Raw genomic sequence first — 21,377 nt, forward strand, 5'->3', positions numbered from 1 at the left:
TTGTAGGGTTCCTGATACTTTGTTGCAGATTTAGTCATATAAAGAATTACATGGGATGTATTCGCTTAATTATTGTTTTAAATAAAAAGGTAGGTCATATTTTGCCATGATCCGCTTTGACAAGGTAGGGGACCTCTTTTCATATTGAAATCAAGCAAAGCATCTACATGAGACTAATCGGATTATGAGATACCATGGGTTTGTGTGCACCAATATGTAGTTGCTAGCCAACTGTACATCTCCCTTCTCCCCGACGTAGCCTTTATCGTCACCGAGACTATGGCTACACTGTAAATTATGGGTGTGATTCCCAGCTCACGTAGACATACTTGCACTAGCTCTCATTGAACTAGAATGCTAAAAATAGTAGCGTCACACGCACAACGACAGTGCGGACCAGCCGGCTCCCATACAGACCCACCTGAACGCCATGGGTCTGCACTTGCTGCTGCTGCTGCTGCCTGTGCTACTGTGGCTATGCTACTATCTTTCACAGGCCAGCTCTCACAAGCTGGGAATCACACCCCTAATTTGCCATGTACACAGAGCCTGAGATGTGACAATGCCTGGAAGAGATCTGTGGATGGATGAAGAGCAGATGAGTCAAACTTAACCCACGAGACATATAAATGATGTTGGTGGCAAAGGGAAGACACGTAATTTACTAAAAACACAGGGTACAAGAAAGCAGATGCTCAAGTGGGTATGACGCTTCTGGATCAGATTGGACTGGTCACTACTCTTGGGCTTGCAGTTTGCCACAGTACTGAGGAATGCTTTTCTTCCACCACTGAAAAGCCAGGAAGTTGTTCATTTTCACCTCAAAATTAATCTGCTGTAACTCTCTTCACCTGATATTGATTAAAAATGCCACAGAGAGGCTGAAGTTGGTCTAGCATGTATCAGCATGCCTCAGAAGTAAAGAATGCAGATAGAAACACATCTTACCTGCATTTTGCAAACTTCACTCATTCTCTGTTCATTGTAAACGACAACGCCAAGTCCAGTTTTCACTTATTAAAGCCCGTAATGGTATGGGACCTGGCTACTGTGGAGACCACCTCATCCTCCATGGCCCTCCAAAACAGCTACACTCTGTAGTGATTATGAAGCTGGAGAGATGCGGGGTTAGGCTGTTAGGCTGGGAAACAGAGTTCTCCATGACGGGACCTGGCTATGGAACTTCTTGCCAAGAGAGACCAGACAGAGCCCAAGCCTGAATATGTTAAGCTCCAAATATAAAACATTCTTCAGTGAGAGAGCTTTCCCTCAAGGAGTGGCATCTATAAAGAAATACAACAGCAGAGCCAATCAGGTTGACCAATAATGTCTCATTGTTGCCTAGTACTCCAATATCGGTCCATCTGTATCAATGTGTTGTCGGTTGTCTAAGGTCTTTACAACAGGGACTGTCTTTTTGTTCTGTGTTTGTGCTCTACTTAGCACAAAGGGGTTCTCACTTCTCTTCTCTCTCCATATGGGCATTCTTCACACAGATCTTGCCTCAGATTCTGCCTCTGGACATTTATTTGAATAAAGGGAGAGGATCAAGAGATGTGTTGGTATCCTCTGCAGCTGGTTCCATCCATCTACTGGGTGCAGAGTTTGATAAAGCTGTATATCGGTATTTATTTAGTTTGTATTATATGCGTATCCATTAAAACAGCAGATGGGGGATTTATTCCATCAGACTGAGCACTACTATGGCTATGCAGAGCTAAAATGTGTGGCTGAGTAATGACACAGGTCCTCTTCCTTGGTGGCGTGGGCAGGAACGAAGGACAGCACTTTAAATTGCCATTTCTTAACAAGTGTAGTGGTAGCCGTGTTTTGTCTCTAATTTCGTAACAAGATTTTATTCCCTCATTTGCCCCTGAGGCTTCAGTTGTGGACTTTCAAATCACTTTCACAGGGAGGATTTTGCCATTTGCTGGACTTGGAACAGACTGAAGTGAACACCTGTTTCAAAAGGATCCCCGTCAGGCAGGCAGACATTTCACAACTCTTTTCCCTCCTTTCTGACATTTTGTGGGTGGGTGGGTGGGTGGCATTACTTAGCTGTGTCTTTTTGTAGCCACGTGTCTGGAGAATGTGCATGCGTCTCTTTAATATAGTTGCTTCAGTCAGATCCCTGTTGTGGATTGTTTACGTACACAGAACATGCTGCATATACCTTGAACAAAGTCTCTTCCAGCAGCAAGGAATAGGGCAAGGAAAAAGGTAAGCAGCCCACAGTGTTTTAAACTAGAACTGCTTTCTCATTCGTTCTCCGTGCCAGTGTGACATGTCTGACTTCGTGCCAGCATCTTATGTTACATCCAAGTTGCTTAAACCTTCGAAGGATTTCAGCAGGGTTTAGTCTAGGATCATTCTGTGCTAAAGAAAACAGAGCACATGTGGAGGAAATTAGGCAAACAGATATCTTTTTTTATTGCTGAATTCTGTTGTGCCATTGCTTGGAACAGTTGTAGGAAATTCTCCTAAGACCTGTGAACAGAGATCTTGCCATTCTGAGTGCAGACAGGCAGCGTCTGAGACAGATGAAAAGAGAATAAACTTGCTTTGTTTTTTAATAGAAGTAGACCTCTATATGCTCTGCTCTCTCCCAACCATTTCAAGGCAACAGATGCTTTGCTTAGGTTAGCTACTTTGGGTTTTTTCACAGACGACATAACGGCAAATTCACGGTCTGTCTCTGGCGAGCATTCTTGGCTCACTCCTCCTCTGTCTGCAGTCTCCCTGTCAGAGAGCAGAGACTCATACTTGATAATTTATCTTTCAGATCATCACATGCTCATATCGTTTTGCAGACGGGATAGGTGGTGATGGTGGTAGCGTTAGAGGAATAGAGCTTTTTATTTCGAATGTGGATACTTTAGTTTATCCTTTTTTTTTTCCCGAGGAATGTTTATTAACCTCTCACTCCTTCACATCAGAGGAAGAATGGAAATTTCCAGTGCCAAAGGAACAAGGATTAGGAGTTTATTGTAAAAATAGGGGGAAAGGCAAGTTTCTATTGCTTTGGTTTTGCACAGTTTAGGACTGAGCTGCAGGATGTCATGCAGAGACCATCACTGCAAGACCTCATCTGCACCAATCTATGTTTCCACTGTGGAAGTGATGCTGTCTTCCAGTAGAGTGACCCCACCACCAACCTTTGAATCAGCTGTGCAGGGGCAGCCTTTCCAGAAGATGCCATCCTCAGCGTGGTATCTTCCATCTGGGCAATCAGCAACAGAGAGTACTCCAAGCAACATGTCTTCTGGGGTTTACTGTTCAAGGTTAGATGTCATCCTGGCTCAGACAAATAGGCAGAAAGATTTCAGGAAAGATAACCCGTGCATTAATCCTTCTGACATGGCATCTACATGTTCCAATCTTCACAGAGACCCTCGGGGCAGTGGATATGGGAGTTTTGGCATTTGGTCCACACCCACATCTTGTAAGCAATGCTCAGTAGGAGATCAAAGTGTCTGTCACTCTTCCACTGATAAAAATGGTCCCATGAAGCTTTCAATGTCTTTGCCTTCTGTTGCTTCTTCCTCAAAAGTCCCACCAAGCTGGACATCACGTCTAGATGTTGCTCTGTCTGCCATTCCAGCTGTTTCACCACTCCATAGCAAAAGGATTCATGCAACGCTGGCATCTTGTAGCTCAGCCCCACCCCAACGTGGCTACAGTCAATGCAGTGTTCCAATTCCAGACCTCCATGCTTCAGTGAAGCTCTACATTTCAACCTGCAGCTTGGCAATAAAGCCTTTTAGAACTGATACTCAAATGAGCAACCATGCTCATTCCAGCCTTCTAGTGCCACAACTGGAGAAGATGTCTGGTACATCTGCTGGTCTCCCAACAGGATCCCAGGTATCTAAACAAGATTTTGCCTCACCTGGGTCTCCAGGTCTTCAGATTACAAGATTTCATGTGACTTCCTCTGCCGAATGCCCTGGCCTTCCCCAGCAAACAGTCTCCAGAGAAATATGGCTGTCACCAGCTGTGCTGACTAGAAGAGAAAGTTCTGTTGGTGGAAGTGAGGTCCCCAACACTGATTTAGATCCCAATCTGATCATCTTTCAAAACAACCCTTCATCTGAGACAGCATTTGGGAAGACTCCATGTGAAAGGCTAACGCCAGCTCACCACAAGATTTCCAAAATAACCTTAATACTTGCCACCCCTTGGACTACTGTGCCTATCCACGTGGTAAGAGAATTCAGAAAAAGTCCAGCACCCACCATCTTTATCAAGTCACATGATCCGGATGCACCTGGCCCATCCCTTCACCCCGTTGGGATTGGGGCTGGCCTCTCTCTATCAGTGAATCCAGTTTGCTGTCCAGAATTGCTCTCTTCACAACAACATTGGGCAACATCTGGTTCAAGGCCTTCCCAGGATGCATGCACTGTAGGAACCGTAGATCCTGACACCCTCTTAACAAACATACCAGCCCGCGCTGCAAATGTGCCACACAGAGCCGGCAGGGGTGCATGGTGTCCATCTATCGCTGTGAACATTGCCTCCTTTGGAGCTGGGAGGAGAGTGGTAAAGATTTCCATTCCATTCTAGGAACATTTGCAAACAGACCTTGGTTACCCAAGCCATGTGGATTCCTCCTTGTTTTCCTCCTGGTGTGCTCCTATTACCTAGAGATGACTTATCTATTGGAGTAGACTTGTCTGTGCCATTTTTGTTTTGTTGTCATTATGGCCACAATTGAGCTTGATCCTGCAAGATGCTGAGCATTGTGATCTGATCCTGCAAATCACATGCTAACCTTTAAATATGTGAATAGTCCCACCAGTGTCAATGGAGTTACTTGTGTGCTTAAATGTATGCATGTATTTAAATGCTCAGCCCCTTTCAGGATCAAACCCTTTGGCCAAGAATTGTTTTTTTTTCTTTACCAGTCACTGTGGGAACCTGTAGATACCGTCAGTCTATTCTCTTAGATTTTCCTGTATCACAATTTTTTATTTGCTAAGTTGTCAAGTTGTGCTTTATTTCTAAATGGATAATTCCTTTCGCTTTAACTTTTAATAAGTACCCCTTGGTTTGTAAAATTAATATGTTTAAGTGCATAGAAAGAAACTACTTTTATGAGAGCACGCGCACGAGAGAGGGAGAGACCACCCTCTCTTGGAGGAAAGAAGGGAATTTTGTCTCTCTAAGATCTGGACATCTTCACAGTGTCTCTACTAATGAAGCCTGGGGGAGTTGAAGGGGAATTTAGTATAAGTTTTCAAGCAAAAGGTATCATAAGTAAACATTTTAATGTTGATATTGTAAAAGTATTAGGATTCTGTTTTTAAACCTATCGCTTATGGGGTAGGTTTTTTTCATTATAGCAATACTAGAAACTGAATATTGACTGAGTTCTGTGCGCTTCCCATGTGTATTTCAGTCAAGGGCCATGTCATGTATTTATATTCATATATGTAAGAAATAACATACAAATGGAAGGATGGGGAAGAGCACCCATAAATGTATGTAATATAAACACACCTCAAGTGCATTGTGAGACATGAGGCCACAAGCAGAGTGACTTTAGTATGTGAGACATATGTATATATTTTTACAAACATTTTGTGTCTTCTTCAACTTAAAATAAAGAGGTATCATACTGTAATTGTACCTTCTACTCAATACAGCATAGTAAACAAATAATTCTGAAATATAAATTGTATTAAGTGCTTTATTTATTTCTGCTAAGAAAAATGTAATCTTGTTTTTCTCCTTTAAATTTTTGGTTTTAGTGTACTTTTTCATCAGACTTTAGACCAAGTTGCTCCCCACTACACTAGCAGAGAACTTCCCTATCAGCTTTAAGGTTTTTCAGGAGCCTAAAACTGTTAGCGACTGGCCTATTCCTGCCATTGGCCACACTTAGAACTCCCAGAGCCTCCAACTGGAGTTCCATGTGTGGAACAATCGCATCGGTTCCAAGATGTGTGATGTGCTGGGTAGAATACTTGGAGCTGGTCAGACTGTGAAGAGAAGCAGCTCAGGAAGTGAGTGGTTGAAAGATTCAGTCAAGTGCTGAGTTACAATAATTCTTGTTCTGGGAAAAAATAATATTTCTTGAAAGACAAACTTTTCTCTGAGCTGCAACAACCACCGACAGGTCTGTGTGATGAGCTGGTGAACTTAAAGTTGTAGTGCCCAGAGAGCATAGTTATGCTAATAACCAGAATGTTTCCTTTGGGTTTTCTCAAATAGCTGATCTGGTCTGCCAGGTGAGTGCGTATGTTGTGCCTTTCAGTTTAAAATAGGAATTTATTTTGACATTATGGACCAATATAACTCTGAGTTTAGCACTCTACTGACCTATGGTGTGGACTTCACTGTCATAATGACAATATAGTTACATCCATTTACAACGAACTCAGGGATAGTGAAACTCCATTTGAAACCGAATGAAAATCTCAGTTTGTTTCAGCACTTTGCATTTTTAACAACTTGGCTGTTTGTTAAATTTCCATTTTAAATCTCAGAAGGGCTAGGTCTACTCTGTGGCTTTTTAGGAGTCTTTGCAAATTTTCATTTGAAAAGGGAGGCTGTTTTATAGCGAATGTTTTAATCTGTGGCTTTTTTTTTTTTTGGTCTCTAAGAATTTGGCAGAAGTGATTCAGAACAAAAACACTTAAACAAACTTGAAAGAAAGCTTATGCCCCATGTATGCAATGTGGGGCCCTGGCTAGTTACCTGGGGAAAACAATACAGTTCATTGTATTTTAAATTAACATTTCTCATTAAAAATAGGAGTTTGGGGACCTCTCACAGGCAGCTCCCTATTGCCCCCCCCCCCAAAAAAAAAGAAAGAAAGAAAAGAAAAAAGAAAGACTTAACTGGCAAAGGGCCTATGTCAGAGTCTGAGAGCCAGTTTCCATTCTGCTTTCAGATTGTTACAACAAATGCTTTAATGGCAAAGTGCTGCAGTTTTCCTCATTCTTAAAGTCTCATCTAGTGTTCAGTTTAAATGAGGAAAGGACAGTTTCTCACCACACACAAACTCCTTCAGCAGGGTGCTTTGCGCTATTGGTGTTGCTTTCTCTCAGCCACATCATCACTAATGGTACCACTCCTACAATACTGGAGGCTTCTGTGCTGACTCTCTTTGTATCAGCACAGAGTTAGATGCACTGCTCTGCGATAGCTTCGTTCAAGGCCCAGTGAAGTCACTGGGACTTCTTCCGTTGTGTGCAATGGGGCTTGCCTCAGGTTTTCAGTGCTCTATATTCCGCATCCCTAGAAACCACCATGGAAGTAGGAGCAAGTCACAAAACTCTCCAATAGCAACAGCTCACTGTCCCCACCCTCATTCTGTCAGATGTCACCAGTGGCTTTAGTAGGGGGTAGTTGTTGATGACCCAACTCTCCCTTTTCAACTCTCTCCTCCTTTGCCCACCACAGATGCAGTAGTGGGGAGGTGGATGGCTGCCCACTCCTCCATGTGCCCTAGAATCTGATACAGATGCCACTGGAAAATAATCATATAAACAGGCCTGGAAGTGCACCTGTGGAAAGCAGTACAGACTCTGACAACTATGTCTAATGTGACACATTTCCATTTCTCAGGTGGATTTTTCCTTCCTGAGATTGTAGCTAAGCCATAAAACATGGCAAAGGATGTGATATGCCTTTAAAGCAGCTTCTGCAGCGGAGACACAGTATGCAAGAAATGCAGTTTCAGATGGAAGAAAAGGGGACTGTAGTGGGATGAGGAATTGCTCAGAGTCCAGGACTAATAGATTTAGGCTGAAGGTATTTTTTCCAAGGTAACTAAGTCTGGTGGTAACTATGGGGTGTCAGTTGTACAAAGAGTAGGGTGGCTATTTGTCTGTACAGGAGACCTATCAAAAGTGCAATGGGTGAAGTTTTTCTCCGCAAGGCCCAACCAAAGAAGAACATTAAAACAAACAAAAGTCTTAGCACCTTTATTCTGCACCCCTGAACTGTAGGTTAGTTAGAGGAGCCAGGGTATGAGGGACAATAATGTTTGCTTTAAAGTGTGATTAGTTTTAATATGAAATAGGCTTTGATGATGATCCATCCCTTTATCCAACCCAACACTTTTTGAGGCAGACTTCTTAAGAGCCGAGGCTTGGTCTATGGTGGTCCCCCTCCACTAAAATTTAGTTGTGGGGATATTTTTTAACCTGTCTTCTCATACTCACAAGTGGATTAATGCAGCCCAGCTGATAAATCTAGATTGGGCTAAATACTTCCCTGTACACTTGTCTGTGTATGCAAAATATTTATCTCAAGTTCACTTCCAAAAAATGAATTGGAAGGTGAGTCCAGGACTTGATTTCAGTCAGTTGATCCAACTGTATCCAGAGCTTCCAGCCTCAGCATGAGGTCTGGCTGACACTGTATGTAAAGTATGTCAGGTAAGCCTCTCCTCTAGAAGCTACTGGGTGGGACAGGAAGATTGATTGATATTTCTGGCCAGACAAGTGGTTTCACCATTGGTTTTCCAGTTTCGCTGTGTAAGAATATCTTTGCCCTGGTATATATTACACATTGAGATGTGACTGAATTGGAATCTTTTGCAAATTGTAAGAACTCTTTCTGGACAATATCATTTCTCCCATGCACATATATATTGTGCGATACCAATTTGCCAATATTCCTGGTGGGGCTTCTTCCAGGAGCATTGATCTTCCTGTTGTTTCTCTGATTGTGTTTTATTTTTTCCCTCCTCTTAATTCCTTTAAATTATACCTTGGTCTCAGACTTCTCTTCCCTTATGCAAAACTAGAAACTAACTGTGCAGCCATATGTTTGTCCAGTGGCTACCCCACTGAGTACCAAGCCTGACACTAATCCTTGACCAAGCCTTACCATAGCCATCTACTCCATTAAAGTTTTTGTCCTGCCTTTTTCACACAGTAAAAAGGAGAATGAACTAAAGAGCAATTCATTCCAAGGAAATGCAGCAAGTTACAAGCTTCCTGCAGAAGCGGGGTTTTTTCCCCCTCAAGGGGAATTGATTCAGTGTGTTTGTTTTGCATTTGGGGAAAAAAATGCCTTAGTTACAGAAGGTATGGGAGACACCTATTTGTGCAATTGATTTCCCTAAAACCAGGATAACGTGAAATACAGCTCAGCACTCTGGGGATGCATGTGGCATATTCAGCAAACATACAAACAATTTCTGAAGTGACTAATGCAGAGCTCGGTTCTCCAAAAGCTGTCCCTGCTATTCCTGTCTAGGGTCTCTCTGAAGCACAAAACATTGGCTGGAGCCAAACACATTGCAGGCAGGTGCTGTGCAACCATCCTCCACACTCACACTTCCCTATTCTTCAGTTAGCTCTACTAATGTATCGTCCGCATCCTCGGCTCTTCCAACACTCTCTCGAGCAGTGAGTGATAGTACTAGCTTGAATTATGCAAGTGATATACAAGCTTCCTCAAACCTTTCTCTCAACACACCTCCACTTTGCCCAGAAATGTGCAGCTCTACCCTTTTATCCTGGTACGTTTTTCCTCTGCAATGTCTCTCCTTCCTCCATTAATTGTTTAATGCCTGGTCCTTTCTGGAGCACACTGCCAGTGCTGGTGTTAATGTCTCATGCTAAAATGCATCAGATTCACCCAATTTTCACTTACAGCAAAGTTGGCTAGAAACTAATTCAACTTTTGTTGGTAGATTTATTTGAAAACCAGTGACCTGGGAAACTCGGTAGATGAGGTGGAGCGGCTTATCAGGAAACACGAGGCTTTTGAGAAGATTCTGACCTCTCAGGATGAAAAGGTAAAATGAAGAATACTGTATCAAGTACAGAGGAGAAGTCTTGTCTTATGGGCAAAGCATAGACTTGTTGGTTGGGCTGATATGCTTAAGCCAAATAGAGAATACTGGGAAGGCAGGAAAGTCTCAATGAAGTCTAGTGAAATAAGAAGGCTGAGAAGTGGAAGGAAAGCAATAAACAGTCCATGGTTTTATCCTGGCTGTAGTGTCTTATTACCTGTAAGAAAATTGCCCAAAGATTGGAATACTGAGACTTACCAGAGGAAATCTAGAATGAGTTCTGTACTATGTGCTGCTAATAGCAAATGTTCCTATTCCTTCCTCAAAAACAAAATTTTAGAGCAAGAATATAGATTAGTTAGCACAGAACACCATGGGGCAAGGATTATGTAAATATATACTGTGTGTGTGTCTGCAAAACTAGTAATGAAATGTTGTGTGTGTGTGTTTTCCCCTGTCCTCTATGGGATAGAAGCAGAACTGCTCAGCTGTGTATAATAGTTCCTAAGCTGCTGTCAACTAATGGAGATTCTCCTTTCACCCATATAGCTGCTGTGTAGGTCAAAGTGGCCATGATGTGTGGGCGGCATAGTGGCAAATGGGAAATCCTAGGTGGCCACAGATGTATTACAATGTTATTTTAGCTTTTTCCTGCCTTTCTCAGTTCTTCCAGAAGGGGCCATCTTTTTAGGTATGGTAAGAAGGTGACAGAGAAAGGAAATTGTTTCTGTCATATTCTTCCACGTGTTAAGAGACACAGCCGTGATTTCAGTTTTGTTCCCTTAAAAGGTGACATCTCTTCAGGAACAGGCAAAGAGGCTGCAGAAGGATGGTGGGTTGGAGGGGATAAAGATCCAGCACAAACTGAACTCTGTACTTGAGAGGAGGAATTGGATCAAAGATCTGTCTCAGAGTAGACGGGAGAAACTGCAAACCACACTCCTTCTCATGCTCTTCTACCAGAACTTCGTAGAGGTAGGTGTAATAGCTATTGCCAACTTGCCATTATAACATAAGGAAAGATACTCAAGACTTTATGTAACCATAAACACTTAACTCATTGCTAAGAACTGTCCGGATAGGCTGTCGGCAGGGCTCCAAGCGCAAGCAATGTGCGTCTGCCGATAAGGCTAACTGCATAATGATTCCCTCCATACAATACTAGAGTAAGAACCAAAATTATCCATAAAATTCCTACTATCATTACATTTCCACCCTTTTAAAAAAGGCATACAATTTAACTACATTTCAGTTTTTTTATTTAACTGTCTACTTAATTTAGCATCCATAATCTGAATCCTTAAGAGTCTAGAACAATTAGCCTCTGTATCCAATGTATCGAATAGGTTTTCTTATCGCTCTGCCTTGAGGTAGTGGCAGGATTATCAGTGTCCCACTTCTTTCTATTCGAACTGACCACTTGAGTCTCAGTAGCTTCAGCAGACTGAGCTGGTGTTGCTTGCATTTGAGTTGAATGTTGACACAGTTTCTGTTTGTCCCCTATTTTTATTCCCCACTTGCACAGTTCTTTTAGTGTTCGTCAAATCCTTTCTGTATCTTCTATAGACATCACTTTCCTCTGTCTCAGTAAGACAAGATCTGGGAGCAGTGTGTTGGTCAATCGCCTTTGCCTGTTTCCATGCTCTTTTTTGGCGAATACAAACAGTATCTCCATTTTCTTGTGATAGCAGCTTTGTACATTTGTCAAAGAAATATTTCTGCTTTGCTTGTCTCAATTTTAAGCTAGTTTGTATATCTCTTTGCATTAGGTAGGGTTTCAACAACTTTGATGAAGTTGGCAATCTGGTTTTAAAACATCTTTTCATGTCGAGTTGAGCAGGTGATCTTCAATTTCCTATAGGGGTATTCTAATAACCCTATCCAATATAATAGGGATGTGTGTTACACAAAACAGATTTTTTTAAAATCTGATTCACAGTTTGAACTGCTCTCTCAGCTATTCCATTCAATTGTAGGAATAACAGACATGATGTTTTGTGAATAAAGTCCTATTGCTTTTCAAAAGTTTTAAAGTCTCTAGAGCCAAATTGTGCTCCATTGTCACTAATGAGCTCATCAAGGTATGTTATACCTTGCAATTATAGACTTGCAGCGTCTGATGATAGACACCCTTGTGGTGTCCTGAAACAAGTAGACTTCTAAGTATTTTGAATAATAATCAACCAGAGTAAGATAATCTGTACCTTGACATTTAAACAGGTTCATGCCAAGTTTCTGCCATGGTCTGTTGGGACCTCATGTGGTAACACTAGTTCCTTTAGATCTTTGTTTCTGAAGGTTTAACATGTGTTTCAATGGACTATACCATGTCCTCAATTTGACTACATGTCTGGCCAGTAGACAGCATCCAAAGCTCTCTTTTTATGTAGCTCTGCTCCCATATGACTCTTATGAATACAAGATGAGATCTCCTTTCTGAGATATGATTCTGTTACTTCTGAAGACAAGTCCATCTTGCATACTTAGTTCTTCTCTCTATGACCAATAAGCACAACTGTCCTCTGGTACTTCCATTCTCTGGTCTGGCCATCCTTGGGAAATTGTTTGTTTTAAGGTTTCAGAGTAACAGCCGTGTTAGTCTGTATTCGCAAAAAGAAAAGGAGTACTTGTGGCACCTTAGAGACTAGAGACTTAGAGTCGTCACTTTGGATGGGCTATTACCAGCAGGAGAGTGAGTTTGGGGGCAGGGGCGGAGGGTGAGAAAACCTGGATTTGTGCTGGAAATGGCCCAACTTGATGATCACTTTAGATAAGCTATTACCAGCAGGACAGTGGGGTGGGAGGAGGTATTGTTTCATGGTCTCTGTATGTATATAATGTCTTCTGCAATTTCCACGGTATGCATCCGATGAAGTGAGCTGTAGCTCAGGAAAGCTCATGCTCAAATAAATTGGTTAGTCTCTAAGGTGCCACAAGTACTTGTTTGTTTTAAAGTTTGCAGGACATCATTTGCAGTAGCTGTCTGAAATTCCTTCAACTTCTGTTCTGAAATATGCAAGTAAGACATCGTGAGATGTATTGCAATATCAGCTTCCTCTGAACTGACTCCTTCACCATGCAATTTGGACACTCTGGATAAAGCATCAGCAATTCCTAAGACTTTCCCTGGCCTGTACCCAACTTTCAGTTGATATTTCTGGAGTGTTAGCAACCGTCTTTGAATCTTTGGTAGAGCACTGCGCAAAGGTTCTCTGAAAATGGCCAAAGGAGCTGTGTGGTCTGTTTCCATTGCTGCTTTTTTCCCCATAGATAAACTGACGAAATCAAGTGAAGCCAGATAATATTGCCAGCATTTCTTTTTCTATTTGGGCATAATTCTTTTGGGTAGTTGTCAGAGCTTTAGAAGCAATAAGCAACAGGAGCCACCTTTTGCAGCAATAGCCCTTAATCCGGAAGAACTCGCATCCTCTGGCACAGCAACTGGTCTTTGACATGAAAGTACTTTAGCACAGATGCCCTTGTAAACAATTCTTTCAAATGCCTCATGCATTGGCATATGGGTGAACTTGACATCTTTTCCCAATAGTTGTCTTAAAGGAATTGCTACTGTTGACATGTGCAGGATAAATTTCCCAATGTAAATAACCTTCTGTTTTCAAGGAAAGCTCCCAAATATTTTCTCTGTCGGAGCCCATTTGTGTTTGCTCTTGTTCAGTCAGTCACAGATGCCTTTCACGATACCTGTCTAGAACTCTCTTGAGCCTTTCATCATGTTCTTGTCTGGTATTTCCCCGGACCAGTATGTCATCTATATAACATTCAACATCTTCCAGACCTTCAAATGTCTGTGGAGCACTCTTTGGAATACTTCAGAAGCTGAACAGATGCTAAAAGGAATTCTGGTGAACATGTACCTGCCTAATGGTGTGTTGAGTGAACAGTCTAGAATTTTGTCAATCGGCTGTATTTGCCAAAATCCACTACTGGCATCTAAGACAGTGAAAACTGTAGCTTCTGCTAACTTGCTAGTGAGTTCTACTTTAGGTAATTGAAAATGTTCCCTTTGTGTCACTTTATTCATATCTCTTGCATCCAAGCATACTTTTCTTTTATCTCAACCTGATTTGTCGACAGTTAGTATGGAATTGACATTTTGTAAATTCTTGCACTTTTGTTATTACTTGCAACTGTTCCATGCAGAGCAATTCTTTTTCTATTTTGTCCCTTAATACCACTGGAAGTTTGCAAGGTGGTGAACTGCAGGTGGTACTTGCGTGTTCATCTTTATGGTGTGCTTACCTGGCAAGCACGCTCACCTTCAAATAAATCCTGGTATTATTTAAATATATTCCATTCACCTTCTGTTTCTTCCTTTATCATATTGACTCTCTGTACTAAGTTTAAACTTGTCACTGCCTGTAAGCCCAATATAGCTTTGGAGTCATAGAATCATAGACTATCAGGGTTGGAAGGGACCTCAGGAGGTCATCTAGTCCAACCCCCTGCTCAAAGCAGGACCAATCCCCAACTAAATCATCCCAGCCAGGGCTTTGTCAAGCCTGATCTTAAATATATGTAAGGAAGGAGATTCCACCACCTCCCTATGTAACGCATTCCAGTGCTTCACCACCCTCCTAGTGAAAAAGTTTTTCCTAATATCCAACCTAAACCTCCCCCACTGCAACTTGAAACCCTTACTCCTTGTTCTGTCATCAGCTCCCAATGAGAACAGTCTAGATCCATCCTCTTTGGAACCCCCTTTCAGGTAGTTGAAAGCAGCTATCAAATCCCCCCTCATTCTTCTCTTCCGCAGACTAAACAATCCCAGTTCCCTCAGCCTCTCCTCATAACTCATGTGTTCCAGTCCCCTAATCATTTTTGTTGCCCTCCGCTGGACTCTTTCCAATTTTTCCACATCCTTCTTGTAGTGTGGGGCCCAAAACTGGACACAGTACTCCAGATGAGGCCTCACCAATGTCGAATAGAGGGGAACGATCACATCCCTCGATCTGCTGGTGTCAAGGTTCCTCCCTGACTCTGAACTCTAGGGTACAGATGTGGGGACCTGCATGAAAACCTCCTAAGCTTACTTTTACCAGCTTAGGTTAAAACTTCCCCAAGGTACAAATTAATTTTATCCTTTGCCCTGGGAATATCCACTGCCACCACCAAACTCTAATTGGGTTTACTGGGAAACGTAGTTTGGACACGTCTTTCCCCAAAAAATCCTCCCAACCCTGGCACCCCACTTCCTGGGAAAGGTTTGGTAAAAATCCTCACCAATTTGCATAGGTGACCACAGACCCAAACCCTTGGATCTGAGAACAATGAAAAAGCATTCAGTTTTCTTACAAGAAGACTTTTAATAGAAATAGAAGTAAATAGAAGTAAAGGAATCACCTCTGTAAAATCAGGATGGTAGATACCTTACAGGGTAATTAGATTCAAAACATAGAGAATCCCTCTAGGCAAAACCTTAAGTTACAAAAAAGACACACAGACAGGAATAGTCTTTCTATTCAGCACAGTTCTTTTCTCAGCCATTTAAAGAAATCATAATCTAACACATACCTAGCTAGATTACTTACTAAAGGTTCTAAGACTCCATTCCTGTTCTATCCCCAGCAAAAGCAGCATACCGACAGACACAGACCCTTTGTTTTTCTCCCTCCTCCTAGCTTTTGAAAGTATCTTGTCTCCTCATTGGTCATTTTGGTCAGGTGCCAGCGAGGTTACCTTTAGCTTCTTAACCCTTTACAGGTGAGAGGGTTTTAACTCTGGCCAGGAGGTATTTTAAAGGGGTTTACCCTTCCCTTTATTTATGACAGCTGGCAATGCCCCTACATATACATCCCAAAATGCCATTGGCCTTCTTGGCAACAAGGGCACACTGTTGACTCATATCCAGCTTCTCGTCCACTGTAACCCCTAGGTCCTTTTCTGCAGAACTGCTGCCGAGCCATTCGGTCCCTAGTCTGTAGCGGTGCATGGGATTCTTCCGTCCTAAGTGCAGGACTCTGCACTTGTCCTTGTTGAACCTCATCAGATTTCTTTTGGCCCAATCCTCTAATTTGTCTAGGTCCCTCTGTATCCTATCCCTGCCCTCCAGCGTATCTACCTCTCCTCCCAGTTTAGTGTCATCTGCAAACTTGCTGAGGGTGCAATCCACACCACTTGAGTCAGATCCTACCACCTGAAATTCCACCAATGTTTTCTTATGCCGATACTCACAGTCCAAGTTGCATTCACCACATACCTGCAGTTTCCCCCCAGTAGGTTATCAGCTGAATACTTGAGTTGAGCAAGGAGTTCGGCCATTAAAATGTTGTATCACTTTACAGACATCACTTTGGCCTGTGCCTCAATATTGATTTTAAAACTCATAGTTTTGTGATCAATAATGAGCAAATCCACATTCCACTCATCCTTTGGAGGCTCAGTACTTAGCACACAGAGGAACAGATCTTACGAGTGCTCACCTGCTTCTGTGAGGTTAAACAGCTCTTTGCCCTGGTCAGGGCCAGCTCTAGGATTTTTGCCTCCCCAAGCAAAAAAATTTTTTGGCCACCCCTGCTTTTTTTTCGTGCCCCCCCTGCTCCCGGCTCCACCTAAACTCCGCCCTTTCCCAACCCCTTCCCCAAATCCCTGGCCCCGCCTCCTCCCCCGGGCGTGCCGCATTTCTCCACCCCCCCCATTGCTTCCTGCAGCTCCTCCCCCGCAACCTTCTGCCCTAGCTCACCTCTGCTCTGCCTGCTCCCCTGAACATGCCGCTGCTCCGCTTCTCCTGCCTCGCTCTCAGGCGAGGGAGAGGCAGCACGTTCAGGGGAGCGGGTGGAGAGGAGGTGAGTGAGGGTGGGGGGGTAGAGGAACCGCTCCCCACCCCAGCTCGCCTCTGCTCCACCACCACCACCTCCCACAAGTGTGCTACCGCTCCGCTGCTCCCTCCCAGACTTGCTGAGCGAAACAGCTGTTTGGCGCACAGCAAGCCGGGGCGGAAGGGGGAGAAGCGGAGCAGCGGCGGCGTGCTGAGGGGAGCAGGCGGAGGCCGAGCTGGGGCGGCGGGGGCACATTTCTAGGGGCAGCATGGCCGGCGCCGGAATGCCGCCCCTAGAAATGTGCTGCCCCAAGCACCTGCTTGTTTTGCTGGTGCCTAGAGCCGGCCCTGGCCCTGGTACTTTTGCCTTCCAGAGTTGCACTTTTTCGCAATATGATTGCATTTGCCAAATCTTCCTCATTCTTGCTCATGTGTAGGAGGCTACCTTATGGCATGACTATGGCTGCATTTATAACAACCTTTAGTTGCCTCTCTGATTGCTCTTTTCACTTCTCTTGATTGCAGGTTTTTATTAGTTGTAGGACACCACTCCAGTTCATGACTGCGTGTCTGGGTGCTTACTAAAGGTGTTTCTCCAGTTCATCTAGGCCTTTCAGTTGTTTTGCAGTCCTTTCATCTGCATGTCATATGTCCACAGCACATTCAAGGATTAAATTACTGTCCCACAACAACCTAGCTTGAACTGATGCAACCTCACACATGATGCAGTCTTTAATGAGTGACCCTCACAGTTCTCTACAATTGTACTGCTAGTTTTAAATCAGTTACATATTGCTCTATACTTTCCCATCATCTGATTTCTGGTGAAAAAACTGTGACTCCCATACATATTTCTTTGCGGTGCACAGTATGCCTTAAACATATTCTGTATGATCTGGTTTTTGTTTCTTGATCTGCTACATCATTACATTGAAAAGTATTAAATACACCTCTGTTTTCTTCACCTGCTGCAGAAGGAAATAATGCTGTTTGCAACCGTTCATTGTTTTTGTCCATGCCACTTGCAATGATGTCCAGCTCTAATCCTTCCTTCCACTTTCTCCATTTTCTTCAAACGCTAACTTTCCTGGAGGCTTTAGTTGGTCCGTTTCTTTTCAGTTTTCTTCTACTCTTTTCTTACTTCTAGTGTTTTCTGACACCAGTGTAATAGCTGCTGCCAACTTGCTATTATAATATAAGAAAAGACTTTTTAAGTACAGTAAACACTTTATTTGTTGCTGAGATCTGTACAGATAGGTGCTGCTGGCTTGCCTGCCTGGCTCCAAGTGCAATGTGCTTCTGCTGATAAGGCTCACTACGTACAATGATTCCCCGTACAACACTATGGGTAACTTTGGTTCCTACTTCAAAATTCCTACTATCATTACAGTAAGAATGATTTATGGCAGGAGGGGGGAATTACATCCCTCTGAAACATCAGGCACTGGCCACTGCAAGAGACCAGCTTGATCAAAGGTCTAGCCAGCTATAGCAACACCTGTGTTTCTAAACATCTGAAGAGGAAATTCTTTTAATAAAGGTGGTTGTTATTGCACCATGATTATGACATGGTTTCTATCCATTTACAGCCACTTTGAACACAGGGGAACTCTTCACTAGGGTAAAAATGGCAAAGGTGAAATAATTGCCTTCTATGCCCCTTGCTCCCTTCTCTCTGGCATAGAAGGAAGAAACGGGCATTCCTAGATGGGACGGATGTGGGGAGGGAGAGAGCATGGTGAAGCCAAGCAGAGCTATGCTTATCCTCCACTGGTGTAAGGTCACTTAGGAACTTTATGCCAGTGTCATAAGTTAGAGCAGCTCTTTAGTTGCTTTAGGACCATCTCTGTAAAACGATTCCAATTCTATTTGTTTCTCCTGTTCTGGACTTAGCCTTGTAATAGAGTTGTTGCTGCTGCTGACATCACGGTTGGGAAGACATCCCAGGTCACATTTCCAAAGGGCAGCCCAATGTGCGTGCCTGAAAAATGTGCCAGCATCCGTCATGCTGGCACAAACATCACACACACGGGAGCTGACGGGGGCATTTGCACACACTGTTATTGGGTTTGCAGATGCACCTGTTGTGGCCTCCCTTGAAACACTCCTCGGCAGTGGAAAGAAAAAGCGGGGAGGTTCAGTCACCCCAAACACTGCCCTGCGCTAAGCTGACATATTTCAAGCCCAGACTGTTACCAAAAGCAAACGCCAGCTGGATAGCTGCTGCCCACAACCTGCACTTTATTCTTTATATTACAGACAGGAGTTTTTTAAAACAGTACTTAAGATTCCATTTGTACAAACAGCCTGTGCGGGCATCCCTCCCCCCTAACACTAACCAGTTCAGTATCTCAGCAGGTCCCTCTTCCTTGGCAGTGTTTGAATTCACGGTCAGAAAAAACTTTTTCAAAGCCCATCCTCTTTTTAAAATGTATTCTAGCAAGACCCTATTAAATAGCCAAATGCTATCCTTGTATTTGTCAATAAGTAACGAGCCAAATCCTGACCTGGTCAGGAGTGAGCATGGTAGCTGGAATTCTGGCTTGATGCATCCTCTGCCCCACAAATACTCCAGGCAGAGCAGGAGTCCATAGGCTGGGCTGAGGGAATGAATGGCGAATTGCACACTGCTGCTATTTTCAAAAGGCATAGGGTATCCCAGGTTAATGAGGCAGATGGCCACAAACCTGCTGCCTGGATGGGGGGTTGGCAATGCTAGTTGTGGATGCAGTCCACCAGCTGGTTTCGGAATATGTCTACCCCTCAGTGCCCCCTGAGTATTAAATTATAATCCTTCTCCGCTCTTGTCCTATGGAAAGAAGCTCTCCCTGCTCCCCTGACTGACACACATGTATATCTTAGAGCAGGATCTGGCCCTGTGTGCCAACACAGTGGTTATTCATTGTGTGCCAACAGCAATTATTCTTGTTTCTTGTGAGAGTAAGTTCCATAGTCTAGGTCCAGTTCCTGTGAAAATCCTATCTCCTGCAGTCAAAAGCTATCCCCGTTGGTTAATAGAATCATTGTTCCAGTGGAAGGTAGCAGTTATAGCCATGGGGGAGAAGCAAACTCTCAGATAGCTCAGGCTAATCACATGGAGAGCTTTGAATATCAGGAGAGAGAACTGGATTCTCTGTTTATTGGGAAGATGGTACAGAAGGCAGAGTATTGGAATCATACGGTCTGTTTAAGATCAGCTGGTGCAAAATGCAGCAGCCTTAGCATTTTCAGGGTACGTGACTTCATTTCTAGACAGGAATTGCAATCCTGAAGTCTGGAGAACCCGCATTTGGATCACAAAATGGGGCACAGTCTTCTGCTGCAGTTGGTGGTGGGTATTTTTTGCTACCATAGCTATTTGAGCATCCAGTGGTTGTGAGGTCTCCAGTATGCTTCCGTACTGTCACAAACTGTGCATCACATCCTTAATCATCTGAGAAAAAAAGGAAGCTGCTGGTTAGGAATGTATTTACTTTACTCTGAGGGAATGATCACAAGGCTGAAAGTCAGGAGGTCCTGACTTTTGATCCTGGCTCTGCCAATTCACTCATCATGTGGCCTTGGCAGAGTCACTTCACTTTTCTCTCTCTTTCTCCATCTGTAAAGGGAATAACATGCTTATCCATCTACCTCACAGAGGCGTTGGGAGGATTAATTCATTAATATTTATACAGTGCCTGGAATTCATGCAGCACTATATAAATGCTAAGTACTGTGCTTAATAATGTATTTTGCCAAGTGTGCTCACCCTGAGTTCTGAGCACAAATACATTCAAAAATAAATGTTTCTAAATAGAGGCTGTATAGAATTTAAAAAACCAACCAGCGCCCTCCAGAAATCAGACTGTTCCCATCTCCCTACACTGGGTGAAACCCAGGTCCTAATGGGAGTTTTGCCACTCACCTCGATGAAGCCAGGATTTCACTCATCATCCCTGTCAAAACCCACTTCCTGGAGAGATCCTGGGAAAATAGGTCAGCTTTGCTATGTACCCTGAATGTCCTCCTCATTATCTAGATCCTGCTGACTGCTCCTTTCTGCTGAAGCCTGGGGACTGTCTAAGTCACTTGATAGAATGATAGGAGGAAAGCTACAGAAATGGTTGTTAAATGGGATTTTAACAAAATTGTATCTGGTCTGCCAGTAGAGTGTGGCAGTGACCCTGTTAAAGATAAGGAGTACTTGTGGCACCTTAGAGACTAACCAATTTATTTGAGCATAAGCTTCAATGATGCATCCGATGAAGTGAGCTGTAGCTCACGAAAGCTTATGCTCAAATAAATTGGTTAGTCTCTAAGGTGCCACTAGTACTCCTTTTCTTTTTGCGAATACAGACTAACACGGCTGCTACTCTGAAACCTGTTAAAGATAGTGTCACCATGCCCTGGGTTTAATATTAGAAAGTGTGAAAGAGACCCTATGGTGAGTTACCAGAAAAGATCTATTGGCTGCCCAGTCTCACTGTTCAGATAAGACTCTCCTTTTAAAAAGAAGAGAGACAGTTAAGAGTCCTTTGAGTGTTAATGTGTGTCTGCGTAATGGGAGAAGGCCTTAGCTTGTGAGCAGGGAGTGCATTAGTAATGAAAGTCACAGATGACAGTTTGCTGCCCTTGACAACCTTGATACCAAGTTTATTTTTTGAATCCCTACATGTGCTTATGGGAGGGAAAAAAAACAGCTTGTGGAAGGAAAAAACAGATGAGGGCTGTTTCTGTGTACAGAATTTCAGTGGCTGAAAGATGGATTCAAACTGGTAATTAACAAGGAAAAACACCCAGCTTCTGAGTCCCATATACAGTCAGTGCAGTCCCCCAAAAGCAACTGACGATGTGTTTTGAGGCACA

The 21,377-nt window shown here is 43.2% G+C and overlaps 2 protein-coding genes across 2 annotated transcripts in view; both read left to right on the top strand.

Moving 5' to 3' along the window:
- SPTBN5 (spectrin beta, non-erythrocytic 5) overlaps nt 1-21,377 on the top strand; it is a 149,915-nt gene that overhangs the window by 71,547 nt on the left and 56,991 nt on the right. Inside the window, exons 37-38 of the mRNA XM_073350339.2 lie at nt 9,656-9,760; nt 10,547-10,732. Of these exons, the coding sequence (XP_073206440.2) occupies nt 9,656-9,760; nt 10,547-10,732 (291 nt within the window). The remainder of the gene's footprint in view (nt 1-9,655; nt 9,761-10,546; nt 10,733-21,377) is intronic.
- LOC140913035 (uncharacterized) lies at nt 2,174-5,652 on the top strand. Its single transcript, XM_073348663.2, has 2 exons — nt 2,174-2,220; nt 2,783-5,652. The coding sequence occupies exon 2, from the start codon at nt 3,055-3,057 to the stop codon at nt 4,564-4,566; it is 1,512 nt and encodes a 503-aa protein (XP_073204764.2). The 5' UTR covers nt 2,174-2,220; nt 2,783-3,054; the 3' UTR covers nt 4,567-5,652.

The sequence above is a fragment of the Lepidochelys kempii genome, chromosome 6, assembly GCF_965140285.1.
Source record: "Lepidochelys kempii isolate rLepKem1 chromosome 6, rLepKem1.hap1, whole genome shotgun sequence".
Lineage (NCBI taxonomy): Eukaryota > Metazoa > Chordata > Testudines > Cheloniidae > Lepidochelys > Lepidochelys kempii.

Coding starts and splice junctions, on each gene's coding strand:
- LOC140913035 (XM_073348663.2), top strand. CDS start 3,055: ATGTCATGCAGAGACCATCACTGCAAGACCTCATCTGCACCAATCTAT.